At 42.5% G+C, this 21,409-nt stretch overlaps 1 protein-coding gene across 7 annotated transcripts in view; it reads right to left on the bottom strand.

Annotated features, from left to right (window-relative positions):
* The window catches only part of CCDC88C (coiled-coil domain containing 88C), a 154,278-nt gene that overhangs the window by 27,327 nt on the left and 105,542 nt on the right, over nt 1-21,409 (bottom strand). For all 7 annotated transcript variants that reach the window (XM_053284259.1, XM_053284261.1, XM_053284260.1 and 4 more), the window contains 5 exons: nt 15,080-15,217; nt 12,252-13,322; nt 10,182-10,309; nt 9,015-9,156; nt 1,915-2,094 (listed from right to left, as the gene is read on the bottom strand). In XM_053284259.1, the coding sequence (XP_053140234.1) occupies nt 1,915-2,094; nt 9,015-9,156; nt 10,182-10,309; nt 12,252-13,322; nt 15,080-15,217 (1,659 nt within the window). The remainder of the gene's footprint in view (nt 1-1,914; nt 2,095-9,014; nt 9,157-10,181; nt 10,310-12,251; nt 13,323-15,079; nt 15,218-21,409) is intronic.

The following is a 21,409-nucleotide window of genomic DNA, read 5'->3' as shown; positions in this document are numbered from 1 at the left end:
TCAAAGAGGCACTTTTTAATGTGGTGATTCTCTTTATTTAGCAAGGGCAGAGTAACTGGCCCTACCCACCCCCAGCACAGTACCTCCAGTGACTGTTGCTGGTGTCTATCTTATGTTTCTTTTTAGATTGTGAGTCCTTTGGGGACAGGGAGCCATCTTATTTATGTATTATTTCTCTGTGTAAACCACTCTGAGCCATATTTGGTAGGGCGGTATAGAAAGCGAATAAATAAATAAATAAATAAATAAATAAATAAATAAATAATATTCCCAGATCAACTGTGATTCAGGGTGGTTTTATGCTGTCTCTGATCAAATGCAAACACTTCAAAAATGATTGACCTGAAACTGGTCAGAGATGCATCAATTTATAGGAGGTGGCAGGAAGTAATGGTTTCAAGCACTGGCATATATTTGCCTTTCCTACCATTAAGGAATGGAAATGAAATTCCACCCTTTCTTCAGAAGCCAGGAATTATCAAAATGTGTTCTGGAGAAACCTAGGCTTCCCTAGAATCTAAGATTCCTCAGTAAGGACTAGCAGCACCAGAAATGAGTATTTGGGAGGGGGGCACCAAAGGAGCAAAGTGTACTTCTGGGCAATCAAATTGTGTTTGCTCCACATCTGAGAATTCTGAAAGAGAAATAGTAGTAAATTTTTCATTAACATTTCCCATCCTAAATGCATTTTCCATGACGTACTATTGATTTTGATAGAGTTAACATTTAAGCAAGCATGCTTAGGACTGCGGTGTTATTTTAGTTATTTCTAGTTTATGATTCAACATTGGGTTCAGCAATGGGTGGGTGGGCTATTTGTCTGTGGGGCGTGCTTGTCCCACCACATCTCTCACCTCAATATTGCTTACATTAATAAGATCAGCAATTATGGACATGTTCCATGAAAGACTGCTTGCCTACCACTACTGATCTAACCCTCCAATGTGCAGACAAAGTGTGGTGTTGGCTGCGTACTAGTGCATGCTTTCCATCCATGTGAGGTAATGGTGAGACCCTATAGGACCGGGCATTGCACTGAATGCATTGAGTGTGTGCCATAAAACATGCCTCAAAAATCTCTGCAGAAATTTATGGGGTCCATGGAATACACAAAATAATATGGAAAAATTAAAATTTATACCAAAGCTGAACAATTTTGGCCTTTCAGCTGTTGTTGGACTACAACTTTCATTACTCCTGACTATTGACCACTGTGGCTGGAGATGATGGGAGCTGTAGTCCAATAAGAGGGCTGAAGTCATGCAGGCCCGATTTATACCCATAAATACATATTACAATTTTACTACAACAAGCATCTCAATTAAGGATGTACATGAACCGGTTCGGAGGCCCTTTTCCGGACCTTTGAACCAGTTCGACGGTCCGGCAGTGGTAGGGGTTAACTTTAAGCAGGGAGGGTGCTCCCCACCCCACCCCACTGCCACATTTAGCCTTCCAGCACTGTGCCAAAAATTGCTGGCATGGGGTGGCAGCATATCCTCTTGCTGCCCTGGTCAGCATCAGACTGGAAGTGGCTGGCAAGAGGGTATGGTGCCGCTCCGCACCAGCGATTTTTGGCACAGTGCCGGCAGTGGAAACACAGGGTGTGTGTTGCGGGGTAGGGGAAGGAAGAGCACCTCCTGCTTACCATCTCCTCCCCTGAACTGGCCATCTGCCAGTTCATGCACATCCCCAATATACATGTAGGAAAATGTATACTGTAATGTGAAATGAAGCACTTGCACTTTTAGAGATACAGTTACATACTGTAAATCAGGCAGATACTGCATGCAGTAGTTACCCAATTAACATACATATAAACAAGACAAGTCAATGAACATTTTGTAGGCTATACATTGCTTAGAATGGATGTATAAAACACAGCAGGCCTATAGTTAGAAGTGCAAAACTTACATTCCTCTCCAATTCTATGGCTCTATCTTTCACTTTCAGAAGCTCCAGAGTCGCTTCCCTGTGTTCCTTTTCCCACTTTTCTTTTGCCCAGCCACCAGAAGCAGGGTTTTCAGTGGATGGTTTCAGTATATTCTGCATCTCCTCTTGGCTCTGCTTGAGACCTTCAAAGTTCTTCCTCATCTGTAACACAAACAAAGCTTTGTAAAATTGCCTCCAAAAAAGCTATCCACAGATCTAAGCTAACCCAACTCTATAACTGGAGCCTTTTATCAAAGATCCCCAAATGACCAAGACCACTTATTCAAGTTGAAAATATACCTTTATACAATGTTCATAACTTATTTGAGTTTCTGTGTGTACATCTATCGTAAATCAAAAGGTTAAGAGGAGGGATTCCATATACCCAAATATTTGTATGTTAGCCTCTCTCTAGTTCTTGTATTTTCAGTTTCTATAATCTAGGGGCTAGATCAGTTGATACCTCAAACCCATCCAGCCCATCCACAAGTTGAGATGCAAGAGGGCATCTGTGACTTCCCATCTAGCACACTGGACCCACCTCTAACATCGCAAACATCTGCACATTTTTTTAAAAAATGAATTGAGATGTGGGGCATGCTTCATTGCTATACACCAAAAGGTTTACTTTTAGGGCACATAAGAGCAACTATGACCCAACCTCTGAAACACTGAGGTTCTTCTAGTGGTCATCTGTCGATTCACACTGATGGGTGTGCGGAAGCTCATTTGGGAACCTTCTAAAGCTCTTGTCCCTGCTTTTTGGTGGGAGCTCAGCCCCCTCTTTGGTATAGCATCTGTCTTCCCTCAGTTCAAGTGTCTGGCAATCTGTAAGAGACTGCAGCAGAGAGGACAGCTGGGTAGGTGAATCAACAGATCACTAAAAAAACCCTCCGTTACAGGTGATGAACCTCAGAACCTGATGTTCTTCAGCGTGGTCTTTGCCAACCACACCGAGGGACACACTGCAAGCTGAGTTGCAGTCACCTGGCGGAGGGAAGGCAGACAGGCAGTGACTGGAAGATGGGTTGAAGTACTGTTCAGCAAAATGCAGCATCTTGGCATGCCCCCAACACATAATGCTGGATGAACAAGGCAGGATGGGCCCATGTGGCTGCTCGGCAGATGATTGACAGAGGAAGATTCCTGTTGAAGGCTATTGAAGTTGATACTGCCCTTGTGGAATGAGCATGCACCAGTTGCTGTATGGGTTTGCCCGCTAACTGATAAGCTAGGGTAATCATGTTCACTATTCATCGGGGCAATGTTTAAGAAGATGGACACGCTCCATAGGTGGCAAACAGCCATAGGTGGCAAAGAGCTGTTTATCCTTCTGGTAGGTCACCGTGCACTGCACATAAAAGGCTAATGCCCATAACACGTCTAAAGTGTGTAGTGCCTATTTGGCAGGGCTCGAGGGGTTCAGAAAAAATATCGAAAGTGTAATGTCCTGGGCTCTATGAAAAGAAGAGACAATCTTTAGTAAGAAGGCAATCTTGGGATGGGATGGACTTTGTCCCTGTGAAAAACCAAAAGAAGTGGGTCTACTCTGAGTGCCCTCAGCTCATTGACTCCTGACTCAGGTGAGCCAATACATGATGTTCCAGAGCAGAGAGATTTTGGACTCGCTGTCCTGGCAGGTATATTTGATTTGCAATGGAGTTGAATATGATGCCTATTAAATGAATCACCCTGGAGAGGATCAAATTCTACTTCTTTATGTTGATTTGAAGACTGAAGTCCTTGAGAAGGTGTAAAGTCATGTGAATCTTGTTGGTAAGAGTTATTTCCACCATGAGGAGCCAGTTGTCCAAGCAGGGGGAAACCTGGATGTTGCATACATGAAGGAAGGCAACGACTGCTGCCATGCACTTTGTATATACTTGTGGGGCAGAGAAGAAACCAAAAAGGAGTGCCTTGAATTGGTACTTCTGGGAGCAGATGTGAAAATGCAGGTACTTTCAATGCTGTGGATGACTGTTCATGTGATAATAAGCATCTAAGTCTATGAATGCAAACTGAGTTCCTTATACAAGGAGATGAGTGGTGTCCTTGATGGTGAGCATCCTGAATTGTCTGTAGACAAATCTGTGGAGGGCCCTGAGAGCAAATATTGGGCATAGACCTCTGTTGACTTTGGAATTGCAAAGTACTGGGAGAAGGAACTGCTGGGAAAGTGGGGGTGTACTGGTTCTATAGCATCCTTCTCTAAAAGGGCATTTACTTCCTCCAGTAGCATGGACATAGGTCAGGTGGTACCAAGTAGGGATGTAGGAGGCAGTTGTGTAAATTCTATTGCATATCCAACATGTATTATTGTGAGCACCCATGTGTCTGATTTGATGTCTTCCCAGGTTGGTAAATACGGTCTTAGGTGAGTACCAATTTGAAGGGCATAGTCATATGTGCTTAGGGTAGGTTGATGGCTTATTTTTGGATTGACAATGACTCTGGTTGGTGAACTGGGGAGTTTTCTTGTAATGCAATGGTCTTTGGAAGCGGAAGGAATGGTCCAATCCCTGAGACTGAGAGGAAAACCTATATGAAGATGGCATCTTCCACTTATATAGTCTGGATAGATTGCACTGCATGGAAGTCAGACTCACGGATCGTGTATTTCTTAATTTATGGACACACTCCATTGTCTTGGTTTTTGTTCCAAAGAGGGCTTCCCATCAAAAGTTAGGTCTTCAATTTGAGTCCTAGCCTCAGGGTTCAAGCCGGAAGGCCTGTGCCAAGCATGTTGACGTTGGGCAATTGATGTTGCCATAGTGTGTGACACGCATCCAGCCTGGTGACAGGAAGAATGCAGTAGTTGCTTTGCTAAATGGAAGGCTTCCTTCCGAACAACATAAGCAAGGTTCCTTTGATTCTGCGGAAGGAGGCTGAGATAGAGATACAGTTTCTTCAAGAGCAAATGTTTATAGTGGCCCATGCAGGCTTGATAATCAGCCACCTTTAACTGCAGGGCTGAGGTTAAGTACAGGCATAATCTAATAGAGTCGTCTTTACGCCCTTCCTTGTCAATGGAGTTGACAGAAACCTATGTTTGGAACAGGATTGTGTGGCTTCAACAATGGAGTTGGGTGGGCATAGGATGCTTTTGCAAGAAGGTTCAACTGTCCAGTTGAACCCGATGGAAAGAGTCTAAGTGTTTGGAGGTTGGTTGGGTAGAAGATGGCTTCTCCCAGCAGGACCATGTGATATCTAGCAGAAGCTTAAACACTGGAAGAACAACTGGAGAATTCACATCTGCATCAAACAAAAAATCAGGTCTTCTGCCAAATGTGTATGCTGTTTTACTTGGCGTCCCAAGGAAGTTGCCATCTGTAGGACATATTCAAAGTGCATGTGTATGTCCTCAGATGGGGATTCCAGTTTTGATTCCAGAATACCATCTACAGAAGAGGAGTGAGTACTAATCTCAGAGTCCTCAGATTCCACCTCAAAGGGTGATTAGTAGGGATGTGCACAAATCGATTTTTTAAATTCAATTTGTGCCCAAAACAAATCACCCCTGATTTGTTTTGTGTCCAAATCTACCCCCACAAATCACCCCAGATTTGATTTGTATTTGCTTTGCTTCTATTTGGATCCAGATCAATTAGAACCACTTAACAAGGTCCTAGGGGCACCAAATTTGGGTGGTAGGTAGGTCCCCATGGGTGCCACCTACCACCCAAATTTCAATTGTTTTAGTTTTTACTGATTTTGAACTTTTCCACCATCGGAAAAAATGAGGATTCAACATCTCCATATCCTAACCCAACATGGATCTCCAGCTTTCATAAAAATAAAAATAAAAATGCTAAGCTCTAGCCCTTGTAGAAGTGGAGTTATGGAGCAAAATGTGTGGTCATTATTTTTCAAGTGTTCAGATTCTTTGGTATATAATAACTTTTACTCGTAATGAATCCCTATGAGGATTCATTGCACATTCATTTCTTCTGTTCATTTTGACTGTCACTGGACAGTGCCAACTGTCAACTGCCATGTGCCTACTACACACACACCCCACCTGCAAGGCAGTGTACTCATTTTAATTTTTAGGAATATTGAAATGTTTAGATTCTTTGGTATATAATAACTTTTCCTCATAATGAATTTCTATGAGGATTCATTATACGCCTTTGTTTCTTCTGTTCATTTTTACTATCACTGGACAGTGCCAACTGTCAACTGCCATGTGTCAACTATACACACACACATACACCCACACACTGGGGTACTCAATTTATTTTTTAGGTGTTTTTGAAGTGTTTAGATTCTTTTGTGTCTTCATTACCCCTGCTAACTTGGCAAAGATGCACCTTTTAGCATGGTGATTCTCTTTATTTAGCAGGGGGAGAGTAACTGGCCCTGTCCACCCCCAGCACAGTACCTCCAGTGACTGTTGCTGGTGTCTATCTTATGTTTCTTTTTAGATTGTGAGCCCTTCGGGGACAGGGTTCCATCTTACTTGTTTGTATCTTTGTGTAAACCGCCCTGAGCCATTTTTGGAAGGGCGGTATAGAAATTGAATGAATGAATGAATTACACACCTTCATTTCTTCTGTTCATTTTGACCCCACTGCTTTGCAGGTGGGGGTGGGGAATTAGTGGCATCCCACGTTCCAACTACCCCCCAACCCACAACCTGCTGGGTACTCACTTTATATTTTAGGAATTTTTGAGGTGTTTAGACTCTTTGGTGTGTAATGAATCTTCACAGGGATTCATTATGAGGAAAGGTTAGTAGACACCAAAGAGCCTAAACACTTGAAAAAAATCCTAGAACATAAACTGAGTAGTATCTCAGTTACTTGCGGGTGGGAGGGGGGTGTAGTTGGCACATGGCAGTTGACATTGTCATGGGAGGAGAGCTGGTCTTGTGGTAGCAAACATGACTTGTCCCCTTAGCTAAGCAGGGTCCACCCTGGTTACAAATGAATGGGAGACTAGAAGTATGAGTACTGTAAGATATTCCCCTCAGGGAATGGAGCTGCTGTGGGAAGACCATCAGAAGGTTCCAAGTTCTCTCCCTGGCTTCTCCAAGATAGGGCTGAGAGAGATTCCTGCCTGCAACCTTGGAGAAGCCACTGCCAGTCTGTGAAGACAATACTGACCTAGATAGACCAAAGGTCTGACTCAGTATATGGCAGCTTCCTATGTTCCACTGTCCAAAAGACAGTCAAAATGAATAGAAGAAATGAAGGTGTGTAATGAATCCTCATAGGGATTCATTGAGGGAAATTGTAGGCGATGCCAGACTTTGCACAATAGGCTCCTTCTGAGGAGCTAATGGCAAGTCCGTAGAAGGTCCAATCCAATCTTTATTATGGCCAGAAGCCAGCAAGAGAAGGTCTCTTATTCAGGATTTTATAATGTTGTAGTGCGTGCACAGAAGATGGGGCTGGTTTTGAAGAGCCAGGATCAATGGGCTTCTTCTTCTTTGCTACATCCAAAGCAGTAACCTGTTTATGTTTTACTGGAGCACTAGCTTGTTTAGGCTTCTGCGGAGGCTTTTGTGTCGGGCCCGACACTGAGGGTGTAGGAGCCACAGGGGCCCCTGAAGTTGGCAGGGTCAGTGCCAGTCAGGTCTCGGGATGGACAGCCAGAACTGAAGGTTCTTTAGGCGGAGAACTGGGCTCAGGCACCCCCATCTTGGAAGAATCCAATACACGGGTCGACACTGATGAAGGTGCAGCCAAGACTTTTCCTCATAAGAGTGACTGACGTTGGAGAGCCCTGTTCTTCCGTGCCTCTTAGTAAATTTGAGCAATGTGGGCAAGAATCAACTTTGTAGGCTTCTCCAAGGCACATGAGACAATGGTAGTGGCCATTGGTGGATGGAAGCTTAGCCCGGCAAGCTAAGCTTTTGAACAGTGCACCAACTAAAAAACAGTGCCGGAGGCGGCGGGTGGGGAGGGGGTCCTGGCGAAAATGAAACTGCAAAACTGAAAGACAGCAGTAACTTCGAGAAAGGTTTAGAATAAAAGAAGTAGGAAGGAGAAAGCAAAAAGGAATAGCAGAAGAGCTGTTCATCCATCGGTGGACAATGAAGAACTGAAGGAAGACAGAAGCTATAGCAAAGAGGGAGCAGAGCTCCTGCAAAAAAGCAGGGATAAAAGCAGGAATAAGGGATAAGATGGTCCCTGAACAAGCTTTTGTGGAGGAGTGAAACGTAGCGTGATTGACAGAAACTTTGCTGAAGAACCTCTGCATGAGACTCTGTTTATAGTGTACTTCTTGATAGGAAGGAGGCAAAGCAGAGCAGTAACACAACAGGCAGGGTCCTCTGAGGATAGGTAGTTCTGCTACATCTCTGTATCAGGAAAGATCAAATGATCCAATCAAACCCAATGCAGAGATGGACCAAAATTACCATCAAAGACAGCTACCCACAGTAGGTGGGTGTTTTAGTAGTAGTAGTAGTAGTAGTAATAATAATAATAATAATAATTATATGGCTCACAGCACATTAAAAAAATCAAATAAAATACATAAAACATGACAAATGGATCACAACACACATACAAAATACAATACAAAACATGCTTTTAAGAATAATTTTAAATTTTAAAATCAATTTTAAAAATCAGTTTTAAAAAGTCTGAGTGAACAGAAAGGTATTTACCTGGCGTTTAAAAGAAGAAAGTGATGCCACCGGGTGAGCCTCACTGCAGAGGCTATTTTATAAATAGGGTGCAACCACCAAAAAGACCATTCAAGTTCACTATAGCTTTTACATTAATCAATCCGTTTCTCTCAGGGCACTATAGTGCCCTGGAACACAGACTGCAAATTATTGCTTTAGAATCCACAATTTGAAAACCATTGGCCTCATGCCTGATCTAGGAAATCAGCACTTTGCTTAATACCCAGATTACTGGTACATTACGAGGGATGAAGCAAAACAAATTTGCTATTAGCACTGCTATTTTATTATCCAGTACTCAAAGCCATGTGCATCTTATCTTCACCTACAATATTCAAGTTTAACCCTACCTGGGCTACCTATTCCTAGTAGGCAAAAGAACACTCGCCATGTAAATTCAGGAAGGGCCTGAACTGTGTCTTGCAAATAAAGCTTTTCCTCTTACCATATTGAGTTCATTCTGCAACTGCTGGTTCAGGTTAACAAACTCTCGCACTTGGGCCTCCAACAAAGCAATTTTTTCTTCTTTATTAGCTAGTGTTGTCTTGAGGGCACATTCAGTTTTGCTTTCCAGGATCTTGTATTTGCTGTGAAACAACAACAATGTTTCAGTCATGGAAAACTGTACAAATACCACAATCTGAGAATTTTCAGCCATTCTGCCTAAATATTAGCAGGCAGATGTGTTTTGGGGTCCATTTCTATTTGTGTTGCATTTTTCTATCTGCAAATATTTATTTAAGGGGCTAGAAACATTAGGGATAAAGCACCTGCATATGGAAAAGTGCATGGGAAAATAGTTATACTCCTATCTAGCAACCATGGGTGCATACTACTATACAGACAGTAGCACTGTCAGAGCTGACAGTGATGTTGATAATCTATGGGTAATCCTTTCTCAAGGTGATGACTAGTATTGATGGAGGAGACAACACTGATCAGTGGGGGAAATGGAAGAAGAAAACCCTTGTGCACACAGCTCTGCTAACTTAAAGAGTACATCGCATGCATCCAGATTTAGGTGTCAACATTGTTTCAGTCACAAGTGGGAAGGATAACAAAACCATTTACAAGACAGCTTCACCAACAATACCTAGGTAAAATCCTGGCCTCACTGAAATTTTAGCAAAACCTCCTACTGATTGTTGCCAGAGTGTCCCCCCTCCCCCACATTCCACTTTTGAATTTAGCCTCCATCTTGGCCTAGCAATCTGTTGCGTGTACTGGAGCGTGTGTGCTTTGGGGTTTGGCTTCCATTTCAGGGAAGCGAGGCTGTCACACAGGTAAGGACATTATGTTTTGGGCTTGGGAAAGGCAAGAACTGCACTCAGTTGAGAGGTTCCAACTGACCACACCCTGAGGGAATCACTACTCCTCCTAGTCACTGATTGAACTGACCTATCTAGAGCCCTGCCACCTTTAAGCTCTTGCCAAACAGTATTGATCCACCCACTCAATCATGTAACCAGAGACGACACAAATAATATATCCAAGTTCCTAGGGAAGTTTTAGCAAACCTGCCAAGAGCTTTTGATAAGAGTATCTAGAATCTAGTGACGACATGGTACAGGAAGCCTTCCATGGCACCCCCAGAAGAAAGGTCACTTCTCACTTGTCATTGTTTCCATTGTTGTCCTGTAGCAGCAACTCCTTGTCCAAGCCAAGCTTTTCCAGTTCTTGGCCCAGCTTGTCCATTTCATTAGATAAGCTCTGGCTCTTTAACTTCTCAAGAACCAAATCCTGAAATCATCATCAACTTAAGTTAGTTGGCATAATGAGAGCAATGCAGCAGCTTTAGGGGGATCCACGAAACAGCCTCATACAAGACTTTCCTGATAGAAATCTCACTATTGCAATTTTGAGCAATTTTTGGAAGGGCGGTATAGAAATAAAATAAATAAAATAAAATAAATAAATAATAAAATATTGTGAAGGAAAACTAGAAGTTTACCATTTGGATACCGTAAGATAAATGCATGTGTGGCTTTTTTGCTGTATACAGGGTAAACATAACAGTAGTTTATACGGCCAATGCAATAGTGATAGATTGCAGGAGGTTATCAAGTGTGAACAGTCCTTGATTCCTTAAGGCAATATTGAAAGGGCCAGTAGGTGAAGAGAGAACTCTCAGAATGCCGAAATCATTTGGTCTTATGAAAATTTGACTGACCTATATTACCAAGGCTTCATGAAATGCAGTCCATTTTAATTGGCTAGTTTGAAATAATCATGAATATCACTTTCATTTCCAATCAAAGTTAGTGCAACAGATTTTGGATGAGTCTGTAGTGATGACTGCATTTTCATGAAATCTTTCTGCAGACCTGGGGTGACAGGTGAGATTCCATAATGACTTCACTCAAAAATCTGCTATAAAGTATTATCCAGTTGGAATATTGGAGGATTATTTAGATCTGGCTCTGGATTAAGAGCGATGTTTGAAACACAGATGGCACTTAATGTTTGAATAAACCTTTGTGAGCAGCTATAGCTTTATTCTTCTGCGTGATTCTACAACAAACTTGTGAAATACAATCCTCAATGCTGAGGATCAGCATTCAAAGGCATCAAGATAGCATTTTTCACATTACAGGAGTCTACAACCATATGATTTTGGGTCACAGAGGTATCGACCTACCACCTACAGAAACTGCCATAAGAATTCAGTCTCTCTCCACAGGTCACAAGAAAATGTAATACTTCAAACATCCACACAGTGTCTCCCTAATTCTTTATCTGGATCAAGCAGATAAATATATATTTGTCATTATCACCTCTCCCTGGTTTCTCAGGTTGGGGCGGTAGCCAGGGGTGCTTTCTATCAGCTCCAGCTGATATGCCAGCTGCGCCCGTTTCTCGAGATCAATGACCTCAAAACTGTGGTACATCTGCTGGTAACCTCCAGACTTGACTTTTGTAATGAGCTCTACGTGGGGCTGCCTTTGTATATAGTCCGGAAACTTCAGTTGGTTCAGAAAGCGTCAGCCAGGTTGGTCTCTGGGTCATCTCGGAGAGACCATGTTACTCCTTTACTGATGGAGTTACACTGGCTGCCAATAGGTTTCCAGACAAAATACAAAGTGCTAGTTATAACTTACAAAGCCCTAAACGGCTTAGGCCCTGGGTACCTAAGAGAGCGTCTTCTTCGTTATGAGCCCCACCGCCCATTGAGGTCATCTGAGGAGGTCCGTCTCCAGTTACCGCCAACTTGTTTGGTGGCTACACAGAGATGGGCCTTCTCGGTCACTGCCCCGAGATTGTGGAATGCGCTTCCTGCTGAGATACGATCCTCCCCATCTCTGGCAATTTTCAGAAAACACCTGAAAACCCTTCTTTTCACCCAAGCTTTCTCAGCTTCCTAAATTGTAGGGGTTTTAATTTCTGGTTTATTTTAAAATTCAAAACCCGATTTCAGGGTTTTTAATAACTGTAATGGTTTAATTCTTGTTTTAAAACATTTTTAAATTGTTAATTGTTATATTGCTTTTTTAATTTGTATTAGCTCTTTACTGTTTTAGTGGTGTGTTTTAATTGTAAACCGCCCTGAGCCATTTTGGAAGGGCAGTATACAAATCAAATCAAATCAAATGAAATCAAATCAATAAATAATCTATGCTAGATGCTGAAATACACACATCCACACACACTCTTTAGGCAAACATAACAAGATTATTGTTCCTACTTCTCTCAATGTATCTAGTGTTCTCTTGTCAATGGTAACTTGCTTCCGGAGGTCTTTGTTGTCCTTTTCAAATTCTTTCATCTTATTAGATGAGTCCCTGGCCTGAGCAAGTTCCCTTTCTAGCGTTTTGTTTTCCTTCTCCATCACTGCCAGTTTTACAGTGCTGTCATCCAAAGAAGCATCTTTCAGCTCCACCTGCTGCCAAAGCCTCTTCGTCTCTTTCTCCAGCATCTTCTTATCTTTGTCCAGCTGGGACACTTCTTGTTCTAGTAGTTTCTTCTCCTTTTCCAGCCACTCCAGACGCTTATTGGAGACCTTCAGCTCTTCTAATTTTCTTTGAAGAGTTTGCTTTTCACTTTCGATGCCCTGGAGTTCCTTCTCTAGCTGTTGGATTTTCTTGCTGCTGTTCTCCAGAATCTGCTGAAGTCTTTGGTTCTCAGCATTCACACTCTGGTAACTCAGCTCCAACCTTTCTGATTTCTTGATCAGCATCTTTGACATCTCTACGTTCTTTCTAAGCTCCTCTTTTTCCCTTTCCAGTTCTTTATTTTCTGCCTCTATTTGAGCCATTTTTGCACTGGTAAACCTCATTGTCTCTACCATTCTTCTGAGTTCCAGATTCTCTTCATCTAGCTCCTTGTTGTCCTTCTCCAAGCTTTCCAACCGGATGGAAACATTATGCAATGTATCTAGGGATTTTTTCAACTTCCTGTTCTCTACTTCCAGATCTCCATTTTCTTGTTCAAGAACCTCGACTTTCTCTGTAGCAATTTTCATTGCTGCAACTTTCTTTGTGAGCTTCTCATTTTCCCTCTCAAGCCGATGAAGCTCTTTGTCCATTTCTTCTACTCTTTCCACCTTTTCTTTAACCTGCTCAAAGTCCTTCTGCAACTGCTTCTTCTCAAACTCCACCTTGCTGAACTTGCTATTGGTCTCTGTAACTGTTTCATGCAGTATTTTGTTTTCCATTTCGATGTCTTTGACTCTGGCCTCGCTACTGACTTGAGACCTCTGCCTCAGTGACAAAACTACTTGATTGAGATGATCTGTTTCTTTTTCTAGGTCTTTTATCTACATTCCAAACAGAGCAAGATGAAAAATTAAGTATCAGAAAGCTGCACACACCCCTACAGATTTCTCACAACACAGAAAAAAAATCCAGAACCACTGGATGAGATCCAGTACATGGTGTATTGCAGTCTAGCAAGCTGTACATAAATATAAAGATTGTGTGGTTGGGTCATGAATTCTGACACTGTTTTATGTGATCTCATATTAAGACTAAATGCATTCGGAGATTTCTATAATCCTAATTATAGAAAGTAGATTATAGAAATACATTTGCTCCTTCCCCTCAAAAGTACTGTAAAATTACCAGATGTTTTCTCATTATGGAAGTGTACAATTATACTGAACCACTGATTCTACACTCCTATTTAATCACAGGCTTAGTTGCATAGTAGCCACTGAATACAGCTTCTCTGCATAGTTCCATTCAACATAACTTCAGCCATGCCTGGATATTCCAGACATATGGGACTCAACACGTTGTCGCTTTCTATGCTAGTGTCCCTGGCCTGATGGCAAGAAAGGCTTCCTATGTGTCAGGACATTCAAAATACATTCAAAATACGGAATTAAGTCACAAAGTCATTTTGGGCAGTTACCACAACACCTTTGTAACCTGTGAATTATGTTGTATTCACTTCTTATTCTACCCAAACATTCATGCTATCCAAATAGAGATTGTGCCTAAACAAGTATCTGCATGCCTAGGATTTGTGTTTTGGCTCTCTACAGAAGAACTATTGTTAAGTGCACTGAAAAAGGCAGGAGTATGCCATATGCTAAAGCACTTACAAATTAGTTCAGAAAGAGGAGTCTTCTGATTACATGTTTGAAACAAGGTTATCTATAAATCCTTATGGGCACATCAATTTTATGAGTAACCTAGTCATCACCGTCACATGTTATTCCTAAGACTAACAGCAAATTGAATTGATAATAACTGCCAAGCTCTCCCTCCCTCCCTCCCTCCCTCCCTCCCTCCCTCACACACACACACACACACACACACACACACACACACACACACACCCCCCCTACAGGCACTGTTCTGAAATTTTCAAACTGATTGAAACTATTGCAAACAGCAGCAGCAAAGGTGCTGCAACACTCTGAACAAGGGGCGGTGCAGGGGTGGGGGAAATGACCCTCGGCCCATGAGAAAGGGGAGCCCTGCTGGCTTAGGAACAGCCTGCTCATTGTTCTCCCATCCCATCTCCCTGACTCATTGGCAAACTGCTTGCTCCTGATCAGAAAGTGGCGAATGTGTGATATTACTTACACAGGAGCAAGAGAAAAGACATGCCAAGTATGTTTGGTTTTTTACCATGTCAGATGTCAAGGGAAGAGAAGGCAGCAGGGGGCTCAGGGGTCCAATTTAACTTCTTGTCTCAGGGCCCATTTCATTCCTACGATGCCCTTGATCAGCACCTTTTCAATTTGATCGGGATGCAACTGTTAACGTAACTTGATTTTCCCTCCAGCAATATGGGAAACTAACTACATCCTCTCTGGCAGTCACTCTCAAAGTAGAAGTCAAGGTGACCTGAAGGTTAGGAAACCAGTGCTTGGAATACTCAAAAAATGTGTGGGTAGAAAATGGGATGAACTGCTTCATTTTTGTTCCTGTTCAGTCCTTGAACAAAACTTCCCACCGGGAGAATTTTCTGTGTCTTTTTACATTTGCAAGGCAATAAGGCTTTCTAATCAGACAAGCGGGCATGCCTTCAGAATACATTTGCAAAGATTGTCTCTTCTTGCACCTGTCTCTCTTTGTCAGCTTTTAAGGTCTCCATCATGCCCTGAAGCTCTTCCTTCTCCTTTAGGAGCTCCTCACTCAGAGTCTCCAAGTCTTGATTACTTTGCTTCTCTTTTTCAATCTGGTTTTGCAGCTTCTCAATCTGCATGGAGAAAATGAGTACAAAGGATCACTTACAAGCTGTAACATTGTTCTCATATTTAAAAAACTGTGAGAAAGTGAATACTTCTATTGTTGTCCATCCATTGCTAGTTATGCCAAAACAGCAAGTCTAGGCAAACTTTTTTGTTTTCCTCTCAAGTCAAGCAAACAATAATAAAAAAGTGTTTTCCCTGAAAGAGTGCCAAATTTCAGTTTGCAAGAGAGCCTCAGAGCTGGAAACTCTTCCGGAAGGGGTTCTACGTAACCCAAGAAACATCTAAGACTAAAAAGATAAGTGTTTCACAGAAGGGATGTGCTAGAGTTGAACAGGGACAATTGCCCTTCCCCTGCAAAATGTAACAGAATCACCACTTGAAAAGGAGCCTCTTTTAATATTAACAATAGGAGGAGGGGACAAGTGAGTGCATAAGGGGACACTTAGCTTCTCAAACTGTGGCACACAAGCAAAGTTATTTGAAAGCCTGTTAAGTGTAACTTTTCAGTCTTTGTCAGAGTAGCAATCATTTCTCAGCACCTTTTGAGGTTCTTCTCCTCCCCCCTAATTTGAAGGAGTGCTGGCCTCCCTCCTTTTGAGGTTCCTCTCTCCCCCTCTCCAGTCTGACAGTGTTGCTCTCCCTCATTTTACTTTTGTAGTGCAAAAAGACCAGGTCACATGCATGAGTGTCCACATAACCTTTTCGGGGGGGGGGGTAGGCAAAGCCAGCAGTCCAATAGCCCCCTCCTTGGGAGTATGCCCCATTGAATTCAATGGGAACTGGCTCAATGGGGGGGTCTGCCCCCTTTTGCACCCCCCACAGGACACTCATGGTCACATGGGAGAAGCCCATCACACAAGTCCTCCCAATGCCAATCTTGCGCCTGGGCAATGCTGGTGTGGGGAGGAGCTGATAATCTACATCAACACCTCTCCTGTGGCACCATGTGTTTCATATAACCCCAACAATACAGGCAAGAAATGCATTGTGATGATTCTCATTCTGCTGGTGTGACATGAGAAGGGGGCCTGCAAGAATCATTGGCCTGGTTCAGATGATACCTTTCTGACCCACTCAATTAAAAGAAGGATGCACCAAGACCATGCCCATCCTGACATCTTTGACAGACATCCTGATCTCCTCCTGAAGCATATCTTTATCGTGTGTGGGGGGTGGGGGTGGGGCAGCTCATCCAAACTGCTGTTCTACTCATGACCCAAACTGAGTCATGTGTAAAGTGATGGTTCGGATGAAGTGCCCCCTTCCCCCATGAATACATACACTGGGAAGATGTCAAGATGCGTATCCTCTTGACTCATTTCCCTTTTAATTGCATGGACCAAAAATGTAACAAGTTAAATGTCCAAACTGGCCCATTGTCTTATTCATCTTAAAATTATGAACAAGAAATTTCCACAATGCAAATTTATACAAAGGAGGGAGACGATAAGAAACACCATGTCCCTGCTGCCAGTCTTCCTCTCTTTCTCTAGCATTACCAACTCACTGCAATGCCAACATGCCCTATCACAACCTGCTTGATTTGGCAAAACAGCAAATGAGCTCCACAAATGGTCTATTTTGTATTCTACTTCCATTTCAGAAGAGAGCTCTAAGGAACACAACTTGATCAAGTTCCAGAATTTGCCAGCATCAAGCCCAAAAATCTTCACTATTTGGTAATTAAATAATTCCCTCCTTCCTGTAGAATTAGATTGTATAGAATTCTTCACCAAAAAATGTCTGGGGCTGCACTAAGAACAGAGCAGCAACTGCCATCTGGTACAACTGGCCAAGCTTCTGCTTAATTTAGATATGCTCTTGCAAACCACAGAGATTAAGGGACAGCAAAGCATTTTTCCCTTCTGCTCCTAATGATCAACCTTAGTTTCTCCGGTCAGGTATTTTATACAATACCTCTGTTGCTCCAAGATAGCCATTCCAAACTTTTGAAATTTCAGTTTTAATTAGATAGGATCACATACTGACTAGTGTCACAAACATGGAAATACATTTCAGCTGCAAATACAGGGATGAGTGATTTTGGCTGATTCCCCTTTCCCTCTGCTGCCCTCAATTCCCCACCTACCTTCAGGGACATTTATGTAAGTGAACATAAAAACATAAGAACAGCCCTGCTGGATCAGGCCCAAGGCCCATCTAGTCCAGCAACCTGTTTCACACAGTGGCCCACCAGATGCTGCTCGAAGCCTATAGGAAGGAGTTGAAGGCATGCCCTCTCTCCTGCTGTTACTCCCCTGCAACTGGTAGTCAGAGGGTACATAAAGCAAAGCACAGGAAAGAAGGGAATTGGAAAAATAGTCCCTCCCCTCCATGTATGAGTGAAGTGTCCTTCCATATCCTGCCCTCTCTCAGATTTCACAGCAACAATTCTGCAAGATTAACAGTAATCTTATCCTGTTTTCATTTTTTGCAATATATGTTGGACACAAAGCATGTGGCCTGAAAACCTGGATTTTTTGCGCTGATGAAGGTGAAAATGTGGTGATGCAGAATACACATATCCCGCAGGAACTTAAGAGAGCTGCTAATTGAGCTGAAGCACCTTTTAAAAGTGGTGATTCTCTTTATTTAGCAGGGAGAGAGCAAGTGGCCCTATCCAACCCCAGCACAGCATCCCTCCAGTTGCTGTTGTCTTTCTTATGTTTCTTTTTGGATTGTAAGCCCTTTGGGGACAGTGATCCATCTTTATTTATTTATTTCTCTATGTAAATTAATTTGGAAACTTTTGCTGAAAAGCAGTATATAAATATTAGAACACCCAGTGATCTACTTGATGTCCATGAATTGGCCTAAACTTCATTTAAAGCCATTTACTTCCAGTGGCTGCCATCACATTTTGTGGCAGTGAATTCCATATATTAATTATATGCTGTTACATTTGACATGCTTTACTGTTTATATTTTTAATTGATGTTGTTTTTAAAACACATGCCACTCTGAACTTCAGCTAAAGAGCAACTAAAATGTTTAATCATCCACCACCCCTTTGGGCCTATAGCCTGTATCTCATAGGTATTAATTCTGATTTTTATCATGATCAACAGCAGGGTTTTCAGACTTGGGTCCTTTGATATTGTTGGACTACAATTCCCAACAGCCATTGTGGCTGGGAATGATGGAAGTTGTAGCCTAACGACATCTGGGGATCCAAGTTTTAAAAGCCCTGATCTGTAGAATAAAGCAATGCATAACCAATAAAAATAATGAAGTAAGTATAGTTATATATTACTGTGTTGGCAATCTTTCCTTTGCTCTACCAAAGATTTTCATAATGCACAGAAGTTGCATGTGTCAGGGAGTAAATCTGAAGGAGACCCTGAGCCTGGGGTCCTGAGGGAATTTTGGGCATTATCACACAGGTCTGGCTACAGGAGGGAACACCAGAAAAAAGTATACAAAAGCGAGTGAACAGTCTCTAAAGCAATGGGGGAAGGGGAATAACATTTTCAGTATTATGCCTGAAATTGGACAAAAGATGCTTAGCCATTGCCTAAGCAAGCCTACTCACTATTTGTGTATAAAACAAGCTAATTAGATGGTTCACGATGCTCGTTCAGTTTGGCCCATACTCCTGAATAAATTGGCCACACATCAAAACTCATGCATTGGCAGGGTTGTTGCTGAGAAACATACGACAGAGTTAGAGAAAAATGGGTGAAGACAGACAGATTGCAAGCATATATTTGCCTGTATTACAGGAAATGTCTAGATAAGAAAGCCCTGACCAATATGTAGATAAGCACATTTAACATTTAGAAGTATAACAGCAACACACTCCATAAGGTCTCCAGGGGGATGTTTGCTGAAGACTGGAATATAAATCTGTTGTGGAGATAAGTGCTGTTCACAAGAATCTCCCGGGGGACCAGAAATGAAACGGGAATGTCTGTTCAATCTGCTTGCTTCCTCTCAAAGAGATTCAGGATGAAAAATGAAAGCGGGTTAGCTCAATACAAGTGGTTTGTATATGACCCTTACAGATGGTTAAGGCTTGGGCAAATTAATAAAGGCTACATTATCAAAAGTTATCAAGGACACACCATGAGTCCCAGGATACCCTTAAACCCTTAACTGTTCAGTGCGTTAGCATTTCTACTTGATGAAGAATTTCATGTGTCTCATATAAGCATATGAAACTACCCCCCGCTGCCCAAGTCAGACCATTAGTCCTTCCTGCCTAGTGCTATATTCTCTCATCGGCAATAAGATCTCAGACTGGGATCTTTTCCTGCTCACAAGAACAGTGTGCGAGATTTCTCCAGTCAGGAAAATGACACACTGCATTATGGAAGCAGGAGCATGGGAGGAAAGAAGTAATGCAGAGTTAAGAAAAAGAAAAATGGTGTGTGTGGAGGGGACCAAATAGAAAACATTCCCTGGCCACATATCTATAAGGCTTGAGCGGCGGGGGGTGGTTGGTGGGGCGCTCACTTTCGCTTCCAGGTCACACAATTTTGAGGCTAAAGCTCATGCTGAGTGCCTTTTGCATTTCCACTTAGTGAGTCTATAGGCTAAGACAGGGGTTGGGAACCACCTGGAAGATCACAAAGCAACTTTAAGGGTCAAGAGGCAGAAAGGAGCAGTCCATAATTCAAAGATGAGCAGCTCCTTTACCTTTGTGAGAGGTGGAGAAGCCAGAATGGTTTTTGGCTCCTCTCTCCCTGTCTGCCTTCCGACAGTTCCCTACTAACCCTTTAAAGTTGTCTGTGACCCTCCCGCCACAGGGTCCAAACCCACATTTTGAGAACCCCCAATTTTAGGGAGTCATGGTACCAAAATGTCTGAGAACCCCTGGGCTAAGACCATGGGCTTTCTTTGCTTTCGTTATATTATAGGTATTTACATTTAAATGTACAGTATAAGCAGCTGAAGGGCCCTCAAAAGTAGCACACAAAGTACAACAAGGAATCTGCCATATAAAACAATGCAGTCAAACAATACAATATTTGGGCAGCAGAACAAACAAGAACACAGTCAGTAAGCAGGCAAGGCAGCCACTGGAAATCAAACAGCTCAGAGGGGAGGATTAACCAATACTGAAGGTGCACTGTAAAAGGATGATCGTTATTAGTAGGGATGTGCACAAAATGGATTTTCCGTTCCAGTCCAAGCTTGAATGGAATATAAAATCCTTGGGATATTCCGTCAGAACCACCGGTTGAGCCAGTTGTTCTGACCAAACAACTCCATTCCGAGTGCCATTTTGGAATCTAAAATGGCACTCAGAATGTTCCCATTTGAAATGGGCTGTTCCGAGCTCGGAGCAGGCCCTTCATTTTAAGGGTGTTCTGCTCTGAGCTTGGGACACACAAAACAGTTTCAAGTCAGAACATTCCAACTGTGGAACATTCTGCACACCCCTAGTCATTAGTCAGTGAAAGGTTAATAAGGAAGGCTCCTGGAGAAGGAAATTCTACAGTCTGGTTCTGCAACTGAGAAGACCTACAACTGGGTCTTGCAAATCTGCAACTGAGAAGACCCTGTTCCACATTTCCACCAACATCACCTCCGATGGAGACAGGACACAGACTAGGGCCTCCCCCTGAGATCTCAGTGGGTGGGCAGCATCATGTGGCAGCAGGTAGTTCTTTAAGCCACTCCAATGATTAGTGCTTATACAAGCAATCCATTACCTGCGTTTACTGAGTAGCTCTATGCAAGAAGTGATATGAGAAACCAGCAATCTGACCAGTGTTCCCTCTAATCACTGAGCGGAAAGAGTTTTGTTATGGGTGGCAGTAAGTACCAAGGCAGTGTGCACACATAACTCACACACACACAGAAATAATAAATGCATTTTTAAAAAAATCTCTGCCTGCCCCCAGGCTAGCTGGGGGCTAACTATGTACATCTGATCTCCGGATATCTTAGAGAACAATAACATTTCTACAAAGTTTAAGGTATTTATTTAAGAACTGAAGCAGGAGAAATGTGGTTTCCAAGAGAATATGAGCTCATTTTAGCAACTCAGGTTTACCTTAAAGCAATCAAAAGAACCAGTCACAGAACACAAAGTATTCTGCTTTTAGGTACCCCAATTGTCGGGGGAAGAGATCAGCGAGGAAATACCCCCTTCTGCTATTGGCCTTGAGCTACACTCAGACCTATCTCCCATATAACTCTACTTTATGACTGCAACATTTTACACTCGGTGATTGTTAAACAAACTAAAG

Source organism: Hemicordylus capensis, chromosome 1 (assembly GCF_027244095.1).
Source record: "Hemicordylus capensis ecotype Gifberg chromosome 1, rHemCap1.1.pri, whole genome shotgun sequence".
Classification (NCBI taxonomy): domain Eukaryota; kingdom Metazoa; phylum Chordata; class Lepidosauria; order Squamata; family Cordylidae; genus Hemicordylus; species Hemicordylus capensis.
Note: the sequence above shows the minus strand (reverse complement) of the source record. Positions and strands in the feature narration are given on the sequence as shown.